The sequence below is a fragment of the Elgaria multicarinata genome, chromosome 11 (assembly GCF_023053635.1).
Source record: "Elgaria multicarinata webbii isolate HBS135686 ecotype San Diego chromosome 11, rElgMul1.1.pri, whole genome shotgun sequence".
Classification (NCBI taxonomy): Eukaryota; Metazoa; Chordata; class Lepidosauria; order Squamata; family Anguidae; genus Elgaria; species Elgaria multicarinata.
The window spans coordinates 34,498,934-34,515,424 of record NC_086181.1 but is presented as its reverse complement, the minus strand read 5'-3'; the positions used below and the strand labels follow the sequence as shown (position 1 = coordinate 34,515,424).

Here is a 16,491-nt window from a genome sequence, read left to right as displayed (position 1 = left end):
GGAAGGGTTGAAGTGTGGGGAGAGAGAACCCCCTCTTTCACACAGAACAAATGTACCCATAGCCTCAGGGGAGGGTTCCCAAGGGGAGGGGACAATCTCCTTTGAGGATTTTGATTTGAAAGAGATCCCTAAAACCTTCCAATGATTTCCTACGGCCATAAGCTACATATGACATGATGGACATTACAGTATTAATGACACTAGGTCTCTATTTAACAAAATACCGGTTGCTTCTCAAGAATTCAAGGGGGAATTGTTCCAACCATACACTAAGTAAATTCAAGCTGTGTCTACGCAACAGTAATAAACAATAATAAGTTATCTTAAACCACACAGGATATGATCAGCATTAAAGTGTGTAATGGGACAAAACTCCGGAATGTGATTTCATTTCCATATTTCATCAAAATGAGAAATCAATTGTTACTTTTTTTTTTAATCTGTGATACTTGCATCCAAACTTCTTTCCTCTCAGTTAACATGCTCAATAAACTACACCATTCCCTGTGCTCTTTAGTTTGCTGTTTAATGTTTTTGTTTAGTTCAGGTTAATTAATTTAAATGCACTGTTATAATAACTATATATATATATATATATATATATATATATATATATATCTCGTTATTGCTTGTTAGCAAACTAGGCCATTCACAAACAAATAAAATAGTAGCAAAATAACATATTAACATAATAACATAATAGCATGTCCAGACACCATCTCACCGCAATCAGAAGAATAATACAAGATAATAATATAAAACTGATAGTAGCCTCAATTGCAGTAGCAGTACTGGCCCGCATGTAATCTCAGATTAGTGATATTTGATCCTATATGGCAAACAAAAGCTTCTTCTTCGTGGTCTCTGTGCATCACACTATGGGCTCTGCGCTTGCGCTGAGCTGAGCTTCGGAAAGGATCAGTAGCTGAGTAAAAAACCGTTTAGAAGGCGGGAACCCCTCCCCCACCGTCCAGTGCGCATGCTCCTGCCCGCTCCTGCCTTCCCCTCAGTTCCTTTGCAACTGCTTACCTGCTAGCTTCGTCGGAAGGATCCTTGTAATTCTAACAAACTCTTATAGCTTAGCTTTTTTCTCCATATCTTTTTCTCAAAAACTTTTCCTCCTTACTTATGTTCTTCTCCTAAAAAAACCCAAAAAAAACCCACCCTTGATTCTCTCTTGAACTATTTTTTCTTAACTATATTTTTCCTTGACTATACGTCTCCCTCTATACCTCTTCTCTTGTTAACTATTCTCAACCTTGTATGGCCCTCAGGGCCCCATTTAGAAAGTGTGTCCACTGCGGCACAAAACTCCCTGCAGCAGACGGCCACTCCCTTTGTGTCCTCTGCCTAGGAGAAGCCCATGTGGTAGAGACCTGCCACCACTGCCAGGCTTTCTCCAAACAAACCAGATGCCACAGATCTGATCGCCTAAAGGCTGAACTGTGGAAAAGAACGCTTCTGTCCGTCGACACGCCTAACCCTGCAGGTTCACAAATGGCGTCATCCCCCGTATCAATACCGAAAGCTTCGACATCGTCAGCTTCCTCGGTATCTACGGCGCATAACGAGCCATCGCGCTCTATTGCTGTATCGACCGCGAAGAAGCTCGCTAAAAAGGCAAAAAAGCCACGGTCGTCCCCTGACGCCCAGCCTAAAAAGAAAAAGAAGCGTCCACTCCAAACGCGGGGATTGTCGATAAAACAACACCCGCCACCAACTAGAGAACGTTCAAACCCGCCTGATTGCCCGGTCACTGAACTTCTCTCGACGCCATCGGAGGGGGAGATCAGAGAATCCTCATTATCACTTCAAAGGCCACTCCCTCCTCCTTCTCCTCCCAGGAGGACTTCAAGCGCCTTGTCACTAGCCAGACCGCCCTCAGCCAGTCAAGGAGCTCCACAGCTTTCTCCTTGACGCCCCTCTCCAAACCAAGATCGTTCCGAGCAGGCCGTCACAACTGCGTTGCAGCCCTCCTCTGAAGCCTACCGTCAACATCAACGCTCTCCAAGATCGACTTCCAGATACCGCTCTTCCCCATACAGAGAGCATTATCCAAGGGGCTACTACGACAACTACAGAGGCCGATCTCGATCACCGCCACAAGACTGGGACAGATACTCAGACTACCGCTATCCAGGGGATTACCCTTACTATGACAGGGACCCCTATTTTGATCCTTACCCGGATAGGCGTCGGCCTCCCCTTCCGCCTTCACAAGACATGTCTGTACCTCCTGTACCACCTCGATCCCTATCTCTACCACCTCAATCTCAGGAAGATACATACCATGTACTACAGCCTGACCAGGCTTCCCAAGAAGGGTTTCAATCTGATTCTTCTTCCTCAGACCTCCAGCCATCACTACCCTCTCCTAGTGATGCAAGTCGGAACAAAAGACCGCCCTTCACCATCAGAGGACATGGGTTCATTTTCGGAACAAGTCCTTTACATGGCCACTGCTCTAGGTGTCGACGTCCAGCAACATCAGGAACAGATCCAAGATCCGTTCTTTGATAACATGTACACGGAAGCTTCGACGCCAACTGAAATTCCGTTCTCGCCTATCTTGCTGCAAACGTTAAAGCAGACTTGGGAGCCCCCCTCGCTCTTCTCGCCCACATCACGCAGACTCGAATCCATGTATAGAGTTCAGTCTAAAGATGTTGAGTTCTTATTTTCGCACCCGAAGCCCAACTCGATAATCGTAGAATCATCGCATTCTAGGTCACAGAAAGCACACTCCTCTCCAGTTGATAAAGAGGGTCGCAGATTGGACTTTATGGGTCGGCGTGCTTACTCCGCATCAACTTTAGGTCTTCGAGTAACTAACTATCAGGCACTAATGGCACGTTACCAAGCCTTTCTCTGGGACAAAATGGGCTCCCTGTGTGACTATTTGCCAGACGACCAGAGAGAGTTAGCAAGAGCTTTTCAGGCTCAAGCATCCAGACTTTCTAAACTCCAGACCAACTCTACCCGGCACCAAGCCGACTGTTACTCGAAACTCATGACAAACGCAGTGGCTCTCCGGCGTCACGCTTGGCTTAGATCCGCTGGTCTCACACCAGAAGCCAGGTCACGGATCGAAAGCCTTCCCTTCGACGGTGACGGTCTCTTCAATTCAAAGACCGATGAACAGATGGACAATGTCCAGAAGGCAAGAACAACTGCCAAAAAGATGGGCATCGGCCCACAGCAACAACAGCAACAGCAAACCCAGAAATCCCGTCGCTGGCCACGCCAGTACCAACCATACTCGCAGAGGCAATCCTTCGAAAGGACACCGAGATTCCAACCTTCTCAAACCTTCCAAAGAAAGACAACTACCCCTCAAAACAAATTTAGATCTCAAAAGAGAGGGGACAGTTTCTCTAAACGTCGTTTTTGACGCCACGCCACATCCTCGACCCCACCTTTTTCGACACCGTCTCGCCCCATTCTTTCACGCATGGGAGAACATTACTACAGACTCGTGGGTCTTAGACATCGTCCTTACAGGATACAGGATCGACTTCCAGACCCTCCCTCCTCTCGGCACTGTAAAGTATACAACACCATCAGAAGTACTACTGCAAGAGACATTGACACTTCTGCACAAGGGAGCTATTGAAAAAATTCCCAAACAGTTCGCAACTGCAGGTTTCTTCTCCCGGTATTTCACAGTTCCGAAGCGGGACGGGGGTCTCAGACCTATACTAGACTTAAGGGACGTAAATTCCTTTATACGCCCCCCAAAATTCAAAATGACAACTTTGGGCACAACTCTACAATTCTTGAGGAAAAATGCCTGGTTCGCTGTCGTCGATCTCAAAGACGCGTACTTTCATATTTCCATCCACGAATCGTGCCGTCACTTTCTACGCTTCGCCATAGGCTCAGACGTCTACCAGTTCTGCGTACTCCCCTTTGGTCTCACATCGGCACCAAGAGTGTTCACCAAATGTATGGCAGTCATCTGCGCCCATCTCCGCCTACTAGGCGTCGAGGTTTATCCCTATCTGGACGACTGGCTCCTGGTATCAGACTCCAAACAACATCTCCAAAATCACGTATCGACCACCATCTCCCTGCTCAACGACCTCGGACTATGTATAAACCACGAAAAGTCAGTTCTCCAACCGACCCAATCAATAACTTTCATCAGAGCCCGTCTCGACTCGATACCAGCAAGAGCCTACTTACCACTCGAACGATCCCGTATACTAATGAAGAAAGCCAGAGTCATGATGTCAGCCACTCGAACATCGGTACACGCCATCCAATGCCTACTAGGCTACATGGCATCGACCGTCGCCGTCGTCGAATGAGCCAGGTTCAGAATGCGCCCCCTGCAACTTTGGTTCCTGCGACACTTCGACAAGTCACGCAACCCCAGACTGCATTTCCTCAGCCTTCCGAAACATGTAGCACACTCTATTCAGTGGTGGACAAAACCTGGATATCTCCTTAACGGCGTTCCATTCCATCCAACACCACCATCACGAGTCCTAACCACAGACGCTTCCACCATAGGCTGGGGAGCCCACTGCGGCCCGCTCCAAATCCAAGATCGATGGTCGCGATCGGAGGCGAAAAACCACATAAACTTTTTAGAACTCGAAGCAGTAAGGAAAGCTCTGCTAGCATTCGAACCAGAACTTTCCAACAGACACGTCCAAGTCCTCACGGACAACACTACCGTATTATGGCACATCAACAAGCAAGGCGGCACACGCTCTTCAAAACTCGTCAACCTTACCCTACAATTGCTCAGTTGGACTATTCCCAAAGGAATCCACCTCACCGCAATCCATATTGCCGGTACGGACAATGCCCTAGCAGACTCTCTCAGTCGCCATATACGCCCCCAGCACGAATGGAAACTCTCAACCTCTGTGACCCACTACCTCTTTCATCTCTGGGGCCGACCTGACAATAGACCTCTTCGCCTCCGAAGAGAACACAGCCTGCAAACATTACTGCTCCAGAGGGGGTGTAGGCATTGCCTCACTAGGGGACGCATTCCTCCACAATTGGCACGGTCCTCTACTCTATGCATTTCCTCCGTTCCCCCTGCTCAGCAAGGTGATAGCCAAGATCATCACAGACAATGCCAACTGCATACTGATTGCCCCTCGGTGGCCCAGACAAACTTGGTTCTCCCCTCTTCTCCGCATAGCAAACGAAGAACCTTACACTCTACCACTCATTCCATCTCTCCTATCTTGCAATCACGGCCAAATTCATCATCCAGACCTACGCACCCTCAATCTCTCGGCATGGAGGATACACAACGCCTAGCCGCGCCTGCCTCCACGCCGGATCTCCCCGCAGACATCAAAGAAATCCTGTCTGCATCCATAAAACCCTCTACGAGAAACTCATACTCAAAGAAGTGGGCGTCTTTTTCCACTTTCGCTTCTGCCAACTCCTTCCTCCCGGAACAATGCTCACCTAAGGACGTCCTCCTCTTTCTCCACTACTTGTATTCTAAGGGTTTACAGTACTCTTCCATTAGAGTATATCTCGCTGCATTATCAGCTCACAGAGGCGAAATCAAGGGCAGGACCCTGTTCTCCACTCCAGTCATTAAATTTTTTTTGAAAGGCCTAAAAAATCTAATTCCACCTATAAAGCCCATATATCCAACTTGGAGCTTGTCTGTAGTCCTCAATGCCCTCACTACAAAATCCTTTGAACCACTAGCCACTACATCGTTACACCTACTTACCTGGAAAGTTGCCTTCCTCATCGCCATAGCATCTGGCCGAAGGTCAAGTGAGCTCTGCGCACTCCATGTCGATCCACCGCTCACAGTCTTCCACACCGACAAAGTTGTTCTCCGTCCAGACCTTGCCTTCTTACCTAAAGTGGTTTCAGAATTCCACATCAATCAACCAATCGTCTTACCAGCCTTCTTTCCCTCTCCCACCACCTCCCTCGAAAAACGATTGCACTGCCTCGACGTCCATAGGGTCCTCGCCTTTTATAAAGACAGGACCCAAGCCTTTCGCACCACTAACAGACTCTTCGTTTGCTATGGAGGTGCGCAAAAGGGCCACGCAGTCTCCTCCCAACGTCTTGCGGGATGGATAGCTAGTACCATTAGCCTCGCATACCAAACTTCAAAACTTCAACCCCCCACTGTGGTAAGGGCACATTCCACCAGAAGTTTAGCTACATCCACTGCCTTCGCCAGAGGAGTTCCACTCATTGACATCTGCAAGGCAGCTACTTGGTCGCGCCCGTTGGCTTTCATCAAACACTATGGTGTCGACACCCATTCCAGGAATGATCCCTCCTTCGGCAGGGCAGTCCTCTCGGCGATCTTGCAATGACACCGACCCTCCTCCGGTAAGTAAAGGCTTGGTAATCGCCCATAGTGTGATGCACAGAGACCACGAAGAAGAAGAACAGGTTGCTTACCTGTAACTGTGGTTCTTTGAGTCACACAACCCTCCCTCCGTCCCCTCTACGGTGTCATGCTGGTTGTTCGACTCCGTCTTCCTCTCGGTACCAGGTTCGGTCCAGTCGCAAAGGAACTGAGGGGAAGGAGGGAGCGGGCGGGAGCATGTGCACTGGACGGTGGGGGAGGGGTTCCCGCCTTCTAAACGGTTTTTTACTCAGCTACTGATCCTTTCCGAAGCTCAGCTCAGCGCAAGCGCAGAGCCCATAGTGTGACTGCACAGATGACCACTCAAAGAACCACAGTTACAGGTAAGCAACCTGTTCTTCCGTACCTCCAGCGCCCGCTGTACAAATTTTGCAGTCCTGAACGATATATAATGATCAGAGCCTAACAATAATATCTGAGTTACATTTTTAGGTGACATGTGGTTGAACCCGGGAATCAGGGGCACAAGGTATTGCTTCCTCAGCTCGACATACAACCTTAGCCAATGTAGGAAAAGAAACATTTAGTGTATATCCATAAGAGTTCTATTAATTTATCTCCCTGTTTAGAAATCAAAGAGATTTAAAGCTGAAATCAAACTTAAAAAATAAAGCCAACACATTGAATAGTACTAAACGCTAATAAAATATTATTCAACAGCAGATTATAAGGCAGCAAAACCAGAACATCAGGGTTATATTTCCAAACCTGTCTAAATAGAAACATGACACAGAAAACAAAGAGCGGTAAATCACAAGGCCACAAGCCCTCCACAATTGGTTACTGGTTTCTAGTGGAAGCTGCTGCTTACACAAGAGACTCCCAAATTTTCTGGTTGGTCATCCCAACGGATTGATTTACCACCTTTGGATCATTGGCCAACCTATTTGCTCATGATCAAGCCCAATGCATCAACTGTGACTTTTCTAACGGTGAAAGACTATGGGTGATCCCAGAGGGAAGGGAAAGATCCAGAGACTGAGGGACCTGTTGGGAAAGAATTGGTGGACCTGATGAGGGCCACTGGGAACTAGGCACTACTGCAGTAAGGATAACGAATATGTTTCTCATTTCTTTCTTCAGAGAGAAGGAAAGCACTGGAGGACACCCTATCCAAATTAAAGTTGCAGAAGCACAGAAGCGAGAAACTCTCCCGGCGTGAGGTCCTGGAAATCAGTTCAGACAGTATAGCGGAGTGCGCCCCTCATGCACTGGAAAACTTGCCTTGGCATTTCCTGAGGAAGGTCTTGGCTTTGAATGTGACAGCCAGGAGCACAAGCCTTGAACAGGGGCATTATGATGCTCAAAGCATGACAGGAACGGAGGAAAAAAAGATGATGGATGAAAAAATTTTCTTTAGTGCTGAGATGGACGAGAGAGTGTCAGTGAACCCCCTTGACGTCCTTTGTGCAGTTCTGCTTTGTTCAGACAGTTTCCTCCAACAGGAGATCCTCTTCAAGATGTCGATGTGCCAGTTTGCCCTGCCTTTGCTTCTGCCTCCCTTGGAGACTCCCAAATGTTCCCTGATGCTTTGGGCCATGAGAGACATTGTGAAGAAATGGAGGCCCCATTCTCTGGCTGAAAGCAAAGGCTTCGTGGAGGAGAGCCTGGCCTCGATATCCATGCCGACAGTTTCTTTTGTGCGAATGGGGAGCTCCAACCTCTCCAAGTCCAAACTCCTGAATGAGTTTCTCAGCCCCGCCCAGCAGCACCACGATTTCTTCATACACCAAGACATGGAGTGCGGGCACCTCCCTCGAGAAATTGCTGATGGGCTTGTAGAGGTTGCCTGGTATTTCCCAGGAGGGCAGAAGAGCTCAGATCTCTTCCCAGAGCCAGTTGCAATTGCAAATCTCCGTGGAGACGTTAAATCAAACCAGGTACAATTTAGCTTTTTAACCGAGATCTCCTTGGCCGTCTTTATATTTGCAGAGCAAATCAGTGAAAGGGAATATTCCCTCTTGAAATCGCTGAAGAATTCATCTGCTCAGTTCTACTTTATCCTGGAAGGTGATGGTGGAAAATCCACAACTTTGGCTTTCTTGAAGAAATTAGCTCCAGTGCTTAGGCTCAACAGTTCACATATATTAGTGAAAGCTGCTAAGACAAATGCAGCAGAATTTGTGGAGAAGCTAAGATCTAGTGTTAGAAGAATAATCAACTCTCCTTCCAAGAAGATGAGTATGGCTGCGATGGCTGCTGTGGCCCGTGAGCTTACCATTCAGGTGGATGAGGACTGCAGCGTGTGTCAAAATGCTCTCAAATGTGCTGTAGAAATCACAGGAGGCATTAAAGATGTAGTAAATTACAAGAATGGAACATTCAAGCTACAAGGTGATCTTTGGAAGGACCTGGCAAAAGTAGAGAAAGAACTGTGCAGAATGGAGAGACAAGGAGACATGCCTGCAGAAAAATACAGATCTGAACAGATAGGCAGACTGTTGGAGCTGCGTAAACAGCAGAATGAACGTGAACTTACCATTGGTTTGATTCACTTCCTTGATGGCATAAAACACTTGAATTCAGCAGAGAAGCAGTTCTTCTTGAAATGGATCAAGTTCAGTCTGGATCATATTGCTAGGGGAAATCTTTCTAACTTACGAGCGGAGTATAAAGAAAAATGTAAGACTTCAGGAGATAATAGCGAGAAAATTGCAGAAGTAGACAAGCTGATATCATGCTCTTCTTTGGGAGTTGAGCATTTCATTCGTGAGCTGGGGCAGTTTTATGAGGCTGAGTATTCAATGGTTAAAGATGGCCAAATAACAAAAAACAGAAGGCAGTTTGACCATTTCCCAAGCATTGCAGCTGACCTGATGCTTGAAGGATTTCCTCTAGAACTGATCGATGGAGATGCTTCCAATATTCCCTTGCAATGGGTAATTGATGTTCTAACTAACCTCCATAACAAACTAGGTGGTCAATCCAAAATGCTGGTGATAACTGTGCTGGGAGTGCAGAGCACTGGGAAATCCACCCTTCTCAACACCATGTTTGGGCTGCAGTTTGCTGTCAGCAGCGGCCGATGTACACGAGGGGCCTTCATGACACTCCTTAAGATGAGAGAAAACATGGTTCGGGAGCTTGGCTTTGATTTCATCTTGGTCATAGACACTGAAGGCTTAAAGGCCCCTGAGCTGGCCAAACTGGAAGACAGCTATCAGCATGATAATGAATTGGCCACTCTAGTGATCGGGCTGAGCGACATCACAATAGTGAACATGGCCATGGAGAATGCCGCTGAAATGAAGGACATCCTGCAAATCGTGACCCACGCCTTCCTCAGGATGGAGAAGACTGGGCAAAGGCCCAACTGCCAGTTTGTTCATCAGAATGTGAGTGACGTTTCTGCACATGACCAAAACATGCGGGATAGGAAACATCTTCTGGAACAGCTCAATGAAATGACCCAGGCAGCAGCAAAAATGGAAAAAGTTGATAAACATATCAAGTTTTCGGATATCATGGACTATGACCCAGAAATGCACAACTGGTACATCCCAGGACTATGGCATGGAGTCCCTCCTATGGCTCCAGTCAACAGGGGGTACAGTGAAAAGGTCTTTGAGTTAAAGAAGTCCCTCTTTGAGTTCATGAGGAACCGCTCATGTAAAAGTCCTCCCAAGGATATCCCTCAGTTTATTGAATGGGTGAAGAGTCTGTGGAATGCTGTGAAACATGAGAACTTCATATTTAGTTTCCGCAACAGTCTCATAGCAGAAGCCTATAATAATCTGTCCATGAAATATTCGAAGTGGGACTGGGGTTTCCGCCGAGAGATGCATATCTGGGTATCTGAGCAGGAAACTGTCATTCAGAATATTTCTCCTGATGAGCTTGATTTCATCAATTTGAAATGTGAACTTCAAAAGAAACTATCAACTGGAGAACAGAAGATTTTGCAGAGTTTGGAGGAGTACTTTGAAAGCGGAGCAGCAAATCTGCATCTTGTAGAAAAGTACAGAGAAGATTTTGTCATGAGTGCTAATGGCCTCATGCGTGAACTCGACAGTTATTCTTCCAATAAACTGCGTGATGCCATTCACATTACAAAGGGTCGGCACAAGATTGACACTCTTCAAGCTGGATACTTGAGAACAATTGAAGGAAAGGTGGACATGCTTCTAGAAGAATGTAGAGGGGAAAAGCACAGATTAGAAGAGCGGGAGTTGGAAGGAGAGTTTGAACGAATGTGGACAAAAACATTGCAGGAAATATCACCCCGTAGGTTAGAAAAACGTGACATATATGCAGATGTTGAGCTACATCTGAGAAAGGATTTGTCCCTTCGGGGGAGGCTAGTCATCCCCAAATTACTAGGAAAAAGTGGGTTATTAAGCTACAGAATAAGCACTTTCCAAATGAAAAATGTGTATATAAATTCATCATTCTGTGAACGTGTGAAGCAGCACTTTTTTGCCATAAATGAGCATTTGAATAAAGCAGAAGAACTTGTGAAATCCGTGATGAACAAATGCAGTTTGTACATTCAGGAAAAGCTGAGCTCCAAAGCAGATTACGATGAAACGTATTGTGGTGAACTTTTGTGTGCAATCAATGAGAAGCTTCAAGAGAGTGATGTTCAAAAACTTCATACCACACCTTCTTTGGAAGTGGACCTCAAGCTTCACATTTTGGGAGAAGCAGCACACGAATTTCAGAAGATGCATGAAAATTTCATTAAGGAAAACAATCCAAGGGGATGTCTCGAAAAGCTGAAAACTCAATATTTTTCTGCTTTCAGAGATCTGTACCTTGAAAAAGATGCCCTACAGAACAGAGCTAAGGATTTCTGTGATCAGTGTCTCCAACCTGCTCTAGTGGATTATATCAACAAGAGACTCGGGATAGAAATAGTAGACGACATTCTCACCAGTTCTCATTCGATTGAATATGCCAGTCGGACCTTTTTCCAGTACACTCTGCTGAATGAAATGTTGGAAGAGAAGAATTTTGGAAAGTATGTGGAATATATCAATGACTATGAAGACTTTGTAAAAAGCTGGATCCTGAAACGAGTGTTAGATCACTATTCTAAGAACAAGGATCTGAAGAACCTGGAGGCACAGATTCTCTCAGCAATATTGATGAAAATTAGTGAAGCCCTGAAAAACGTGCAGAATAAAAACCTTGTGACAATCTCAGAATTTCTGGACCATTTTTGTGGAGAAATGCAGAAGGAGTTGGTTATTCCCAAGGCCAGTCTAGTGGGGGTTCACTTTAAACATGGGTCAGATACTGGTCAGTTTTCAGATTATGTTGAAAAATCTCTTCCTGATCTAGAAAGACAAATACTATCTATGTTTGATGCCTTGAATATCACATCCAAACTCTCCAAATTGCCGGTGAAGCCCCAAGATGAGATCTTCAAGCGAGTGTTTGGCTGTGGGAAGCAGTGTCCCTTCTGCAAAGTCCCCTGTGAAGCTGGAGGGGGAGCGCACGAAGAACACTTTGCAGCAGTTCATCGACCTCAAGGGCTGGGGAAGTGGAGAATTAAAACTACGCAAAAGCTCTATTATAACATGTGTTCTACTGATGTGGCTTCTAATCAAGAATTCTATTGTCCAGAGAAAGAATGGAAACTCCATCCATACAAAGATTATCGTGTCTATTATCCAGACTGGTGCATCCAACCAGATCCCAGTATCAGTGCTTCTGATTACTGGAAATTTGTTTTAACAGAGTTCAATCATGATTTTGCCCAAGAGTACAATGCTAAGCCAGCTGACCTGCCTGAGGAATGGAAGAAGATAACCAAAGAACAGGCTCTGCAAGCATTGAAGGAAACATATAATATGAAGTAAGGGCTACTCCTTTGAAAGCATCTGCCTTACAAGAACGGTTTCAAATGAAGCTTAGCATCCCCCAGTTGTGTATTCATTTTCTGTAATTGGTTTGTAAGAAACTCAGCCGTTGCCCGCAGTTTTTAAACTTAACCTAGAGCCACTCATATGGAAGTTAGCAAAACAATCTAGTCTTTATTTTCCAGAGGTTCGTAAACTGAAAATACCTCATTCCAAATTGATTAGGAGTAGTCAATGGTCAAAATATTTCTCCCCAAATCTGTGCAGCCCTTTATCTTTTTGGCAAATGTGTGCTGTTGCAAGACCTCATGCCGTCTGAGGTGGGAGGACACGCTGCCATCACTGCTGGAGTGGAGGAGACGGAGGACATGCCATCGACACACAGAGCACGAGCCAGTGCCACCCTTCCCCTCTTCTCACCTGCCAGCTGCTGCCAGCTGCCTTTCCTCTGGTAACTCGCTCTGAGGAGTCCTTCGTGAGAGTGAGGCATTGATGGGGAGGCAGCCCTGGAGACTATCTGTACCACAGCAGCAAAGGCAGTTTCCAGGGCCTCTTTCTCGCAAATGACCCCTCCCTCAGAGCAAGGAAATAGGGCCAGGTGGGATGCCGGCATGGCTCCCCAGAGACTCTGCCCACCCAACGCCTTGCTCTGAAGGGTCCTCAGAGCAAGGCATTGCATAGGTAGCACTCTAGGGAGCTGCACTGGGGGCTCTCTTGCTGTGGCCGGTGTGTATCTCCAGAGCAGTCACCTGCCCATGCCTTAATTACAGTGAAGCACAGGGGAGGTAACGGCACCTGCTCTGGAGAGTGGCCAGCAGGGATTTCCAGAGCGCCAGCCACCCTGTTCCTCCCTTTGAGAGGTGGGGGGGGGGCAATGGTGGTGGCATCAGGACCCAGGGCCCTCCTGGCAGCAGGATGTGCAGGATCTGCCACCCAAGGTGGGGGAAACCCTGATGAACCCTCTTCTCCATTGCTACTTGATTTTGGTAATTACAGAGCTTAAGAGATGGGATAGATGGACTTTCCTCTTCTAAGAAGGAGACCAAGCATTCCACAATGAATGCCACCATTTCTTGGATATCACAGGGAGAAAAAAATCTCAAAGGAGACCCATCCTTGGAAGAATGTTGATTTGCATATAGAGCCCATATTGCCCCACATATAAACCTCTTTGGAAGTTGCAAGATCGAAGGCACCTTTAAATAGTCAATTTTGAACCTTACGTTAGGTCACCTTTTCTGGCCTGCTTGCCTTTCCCCCTCTGCTTTTAACTCTCTCCAGTGACACAGGCAGACCTGGACGTCAGAGCCGAAGTCCCCCTCCTCCCACTGTAAATGCCCACCCAAAGGGCAGTAGCTGCTGGGGTCTAGGGGCAAACAGTTTGGTCAGCACCTGGGCAGGGGTAGGCAGGCTGGGCCCATCCTGCCTGGCACTGGTTGCTGCAGCAGCCTTCCGTCCTTCCATCTTTATTTTTGAAACATTTTATCGTCGGTGCGGCCAGCTGGGCATGTTGCAGGTGCTAAGTTTCTGGCTTTTATTTTAAATATATATTCGTTTTTATATATTTGCTTGGGAGTTTTTACCTATATGCTTGGAGTTTTTACCTATATGCTTGGAGTTTTTACCTATATGCTTGGGAGTTTTTACCTATATGCTTGGAGTTTTCACCTATATGATTGGAGTTTTTACCTATATGCTTGGAGTTTTCACCTATATGCTTGGAGTTTTTACCTATATGCTTGGGAGTTTTTACCTATATGCTTGGAGTTTTTACCTATATGCTTGGAGTTTTTACCTATATGCTTGGAGTTTTTACCTATATGCTTGGGAGTTTTTACCTATATGCTTGGGAGTTTTCACCTATATGCTTGGAGTTTTTACCTATATGCTTGGAGTTTTCACCTATATGCTTGGAGTTTTTACCTATATGCTTGGAGTTTTTTAAATCAGGTTTGGCAAGCAGTTGTTTTCATTTTTTGCTCTAACATATCAGGAATGTAGAAGCAGCCATAAAGCATGGAATGGTGTCAGAGGAGGGGAGTAGAGGATCGCTGGTTCCTCAGCACTGCTCTAGAGATCCCCCCTCTTCCCCTGTGTCATCTTGGAAGATGCCCTTTAAAACTGGAGGTCAGGGTGTTTAAAAATCAATGTGTTTGTTTTTTTTAAAAAAGGATTTTTTAAAATTTAAATTGGATTTTTTTTATTTAAATTGGATTTTTTTTATTTAAATTGGATTTTTTAAAATAAAATGCTTTTTGAGGAAAAATCTATCTAGAGATAGTTTTCTATTTAAGATACGTTATAGTCCAAAGGTTATTCATTATGAAATAAGGATTTGTTTTTAATTATGTAGCACGAGGCTGTATATTCATGTAATGTTTAAATTTTTTGGTAAATGAATTCCATTAATCCATTCACAATGTCATGCTCTTCCAGTGGTTTCTGTAAGATTATTGGGCAATTTTTCTATCTAGACGATATTATCACAGATGCTTGATTTTACAGTTCTCAAAACTGTGAATTTGTGTCTGCAGAGAGCACAATCCCATTGTTCCTTTCCAAATCTATGTACACAGAATCAACTCCATACCTCTTAATTGCAAAGTTTCAAAAAATTCAATTAATACAGTGCACTTTTTTTGGGGGGGGGAGTCACAGTTAAATTGAGTCTGAGTAGTGATTTAAACCCTGTTGGAGGTTGAAAATTACTTAAAACAGCAGCAACAGCTTTTTACCAAGATCATTCTCTTGATCTGATGATGTCAGCTTAACCACATGTACGGCATCCCATCCCATGTTCAGCTTAACCAATCATCCAAGGCGAGAGCTTTAATTCTCCCACTCCTTGGAACAAGTAGCTGAGCTTGTCGCTCTTAGTAAAGAACATGTTGTTTCCATATCGTCTGAGACCACGGCATTTTTGACCTGGCACAACAATGCTTCTATTGGGTCTAAAGGAGTTGTTCTGTCACATTTGCAATTTTGTTTAAAGATTGAGACACGACACGTTCTGTGGATGGGGCAAGTCCAAAATATATGAGAGAGATCTGCTTTAGAATGACTTCAGTGCCAGCAGTTATCATTTTCCTGTTTATATCTTCTGCTTTCCCCTTTATCATGCTTTTGTTAGTAATAAGGAGAATGGCTTTGATCCTAAAATAAGTTAATTTAAGATAGTTTCCTATCCTGCCTGATGTAGTTCAGAGGCGGCTGCTCAATCTTCCAGCTTGGCTTTTTAGGAGCGGGAAAGAGGTGGAGGGGAGGGAAAACCTTCCCTCCATGTGGTTCCTTAAGTTAAGTTACCAAAGGATCCAAGCCATAGTTTGTAACTTTCTATCCACTGGTGTAGTTAGAATAAGTGTGTAATGATAGTATGTAAGTTTCATATCATTTTCTTCTTCATCTGTTATCTCAATTTTTCTGTAAACTTTCTGAAGTGGATAATGCAATTGTCAAAAGATACATTGAATTTCAATCTTGTCATATTCCTGCATTGAGCAGGGGGTTGGACTCGATGGCCTTGTAGGCCCCTTCCAACTCTGCTATTCTATGATATTGTGAACTGTCAAATGCTGTGATTTTACAAAGCAAGTAATGTTAATAAACAGAATTGTTGAAAATAATTGCTTCTTCTTTCCCCATTGATCCCCAAAATGCTCAGTGGCCTTTCTCTGTGAAGACTGTTCCTGAGGGAGACACAAATAGGCCTTCAGACAGTCAGGCACTGTGGAGGAACTGAAGCAGGGAGCTTACGATGGCTAAATCCTAGCTGCTGAGCCATCAGACCTGGGCCTTGTTCTTCCTTTTCCACAGAACTGCAAAACTCTGAAACCAAGGCCAACTCCATGCTATTCAAAATAAATTTCCTTCGCAGACACAGTTAAGGCAAATAATAATAAGAAATGTTTTGTCCCTCCCTATGCTGATAAAACTATTAGTAATTAATTTTGAACTGAAACTTACCTCACAGGGCTGTAGGTTACTTGGTCTGCTTGGTCATTTGTGTTACTTCAGGTAGACAATATATATGCACACTCACACATAAAAGGTTTATTATTCCCTCATTCTTTTAGAAAAGAAAGAATAGGGGTGGTGGCAGCAAAAGAGAGGTTTCATAATAGTCGTCACTGAGGTTGGTGACGCCACAGGGGCATATATGAGAAGTCCCAAGCCATGAAGGGCTTGAAAGGTAAAAACCAGAACTTTGAAATGAGCCCAGAAGATAATCAATATCTCGTGCAAAAGCTGTGTGTCGCTCCTCTCCATACAGCATTTTTGTGCCAGCCAAATGTCTTAAGGGCAGAACCACAT

General features: G+C 45.2%; 2 protein-coding genes across 2 annotated transcripts in view; one reads left to right on the top strand and one right to left on the bottom strand.

Annotated features, from left to right (window-relative positions):
* The window catches only part of LOC134405666 (apoptosis-associated speck-like protein containing a CARD), a 180,104-nt gene that overhangs the window by 29,422 nt on the left and 134,191 nt on the right, over positions 1-16,491 (bottom strand). The window lies entirely within an intron of this gene.
* LOC134406620 (interferon-induced very large GTPase 1-like) lies at positions 5,262-12,180 on the top strand. The gene is made up of 2 exons (XM_063138127.1): positions 5,262-6,027; positions 7,460-12,180. Exons 1-2 carry the CDS (start codon positions 5,262-5,264, stop codon positions 12,178-12,180), a joined length of 5,487 nt encoding a protein of 1,828 aa, XP_062994197.1.